Here is a 2151-nt window from a genome sequence, read left to right as displayed (position 1 = left end):
AATTAAATTCTAAGAACAGGTTCGCACGAACTGGTGCGAACCGGCTGAATCCCACCACTGGCCAGATGTAAAAAGGTTGAAAATTAGTCCTAATTTTGTAGCTTAGATAAGGGTTGTACACCACAATAATTGTTCTGAAAGGTTTATATTTTTTTGGTGCTGTTTCAGTGTCACACACCTCTGAAGTAAGGTCATACTTATTACAAGAGGTATACAAGTTAGTAAGGGTTGTGGGTTTAACTCCCTCGAACATGTATAATGTGAATGATCACTGATAGAGGTAATCTAAAATTTATGGAATAATGTGATAAGATCTTGTCTAATATAAGTTTAGTAACACTATTCTCACCTCTGTTTTTATGTAATGCAGATGTTTGTTCTAATATTCCAGCAGCCAAAGCAGCATATATATATATATATCAAATATTGTAGTCAATCAATTCAGGTAAAGGTCTTTGTTTGACGAATTAAGATTTTGCTTTATGTATACTTGTGTTTATCTTCCTCCCTTGCTGTCTATGTTCAAAACTATTCTTTGAATAACAAAACACCATACATTTAATTTACACTATCAATATAAGAAGCCTAGTTTTGTTATTTTGATTTACTCTTGTCAAGAGTTACTGATGAGAGATGAAATTACCTAGTATTTTAAACAGCTCATTTGCTGAATAATTTAATAGAATAAATTAGTTACATCAATGCTATATATTTTTCAAATCATATATAATATAGGATCACTGTGGCAAGTAAAAGGACATTTAAAAATAACATGCATTTCCTGAACCAGCTTTTTTTTTTTTTATTCCTGACAAAGAAAAGTACTTTCTGAAAGCACTTGAGTTATTGGGTTTTCATTCTAGTAGTAGCTCTTTACTGTTGATTCTGCATGCTTTTGACTATCATATCTTTGTAACTTTCAAGAAGACATTCAAATACCATATTAGCTGAATTGGATGATCAGCTAGTGAGATACTACTTGTAGCAAAGTATTTCATATGAAGATGCTAGACTCCTAACCAAATCCAAATCCAGGGTGATGGTCTGTACAGGTTTTTACCGTAAATTTTTGTTTTCAAAATTACTGTCCTATAACAGTATTAAAACGTGTTTTGCTGTCATTCTCACAGGTTTGTTTTTAAATATTTTTAAAAAGTTTTATTAGCTAAATTTGATGTTCCATCTCATAAGGAGCTCTTTTTTAAAAAAACTTCTTTCAAATAAACCCTAATTCCAAGTAAAGAAACTGCTTTATTGATGACTTTTAGGCTGATTATAATGATTTATAATATTCTCAAAAAACAGTGCCCCACTGGAGATCAGCTGTGGGTAGGGGTAAGATACAACGATACTCAAAAGCTACCACTTGCAAAATTGTTTGGAACATCAGCACATTTACTGTGATCCCAATACCTCATTGCATCTAAAGTCACAATGCACATATTAGCAGGCTGAAAGCTTAAAATATTGTGGAAGCAGTGGAAAGAAAAAAAGTTTGAGATACAGAGTTGTTTGGATGCTGAAAAATGTTGCTAAAATGATGTGTTTTATGCATATGCTTCAGTGTAACTGAAAAAGTCCTGAATGTAGAAATCCAAACAAAAAAACTACTAAAAAGGGGGGAAAAACTTGCATCTTAATAAAATGTGATATACTTTTCAGTTTCTACATAAACCTTTTTGTTATTATTATTATTATTATTACAAAAAAAACTTACATTGCAGGAGAATTCCATGATGAACCAAAAATATTTAGTGACTTAGAGAAAACATCATTGTAAATCAATCCAGTGTAGATAGAGAATGTTCCCATGAGTAGTATGATATATCGACCATTGAAGAAAGTATTCCAGATCTACAGGATAAAAATACAAGTCTTAAGGTAAATTTTTTCAATTTACCAATGAACAAGTATTAGATATGCATTGTGTTAACCCTTTCCAGATGGGTCATGGGTGAAAGGCCATGTCATCACGTTTGTTGACTCTCATTCAAAATTTTATTGAACTACTATTCCATGAATTTATGTCAATAAGTTTGGTATCAAACTGTAGAATATAATTAAAGTTTTAGTACTATACCTTAATTTCTTATATTTAAGAACTTATTTCTAAATAGCAATAATATATATATATATATATATATATATATA

General features: G+C 30.6%; 1 protein-coding gene across 2 annotated transcripts in view; it reads right to left on the bottom strand.

Moving 5' to 3' along the window:
* The window catches only part of LOC106459775 (V-type proton ATPase 116 kDa subunit a-like), an 89862-nt gene that overhangs the window by 26064 nt on the left and 61647 nt on the right, over positions 1-2151 (bottom strand). For both annotated transcript variants that reach the window (XM_013919431.2, XM_013919432.2), the window contains exon 12: positions 1718-1854. In XM_013919431.2, the coding sequence (XP_013774885.1) occupies positions 1718-1854 (137 nt within the window). The remainder of the gene's footprint in view (positions 1-1717; positions 1855-2151) is intronic.

This window comes from Limulus polyphemus, unplaced genomic scaffold, assembly GCF_000517525.1.
Source record: "Limulus polyphemus unplaced genomic scaffold, Limulus_polyphemus-2.1.2 Scaffold659, whole genome shotgun sequence".
NCBI lineage: Eukaryota > Metazoa > Arthropoda > Merostomata > Xiphosura > Limulidae > Limulus > Limulus polyphemus.
The sequence above is the reverse complement of the archived record's forward strand: the minus strand, read 5'-3'. Positions and strand labels throughout refer to the sequence as shown.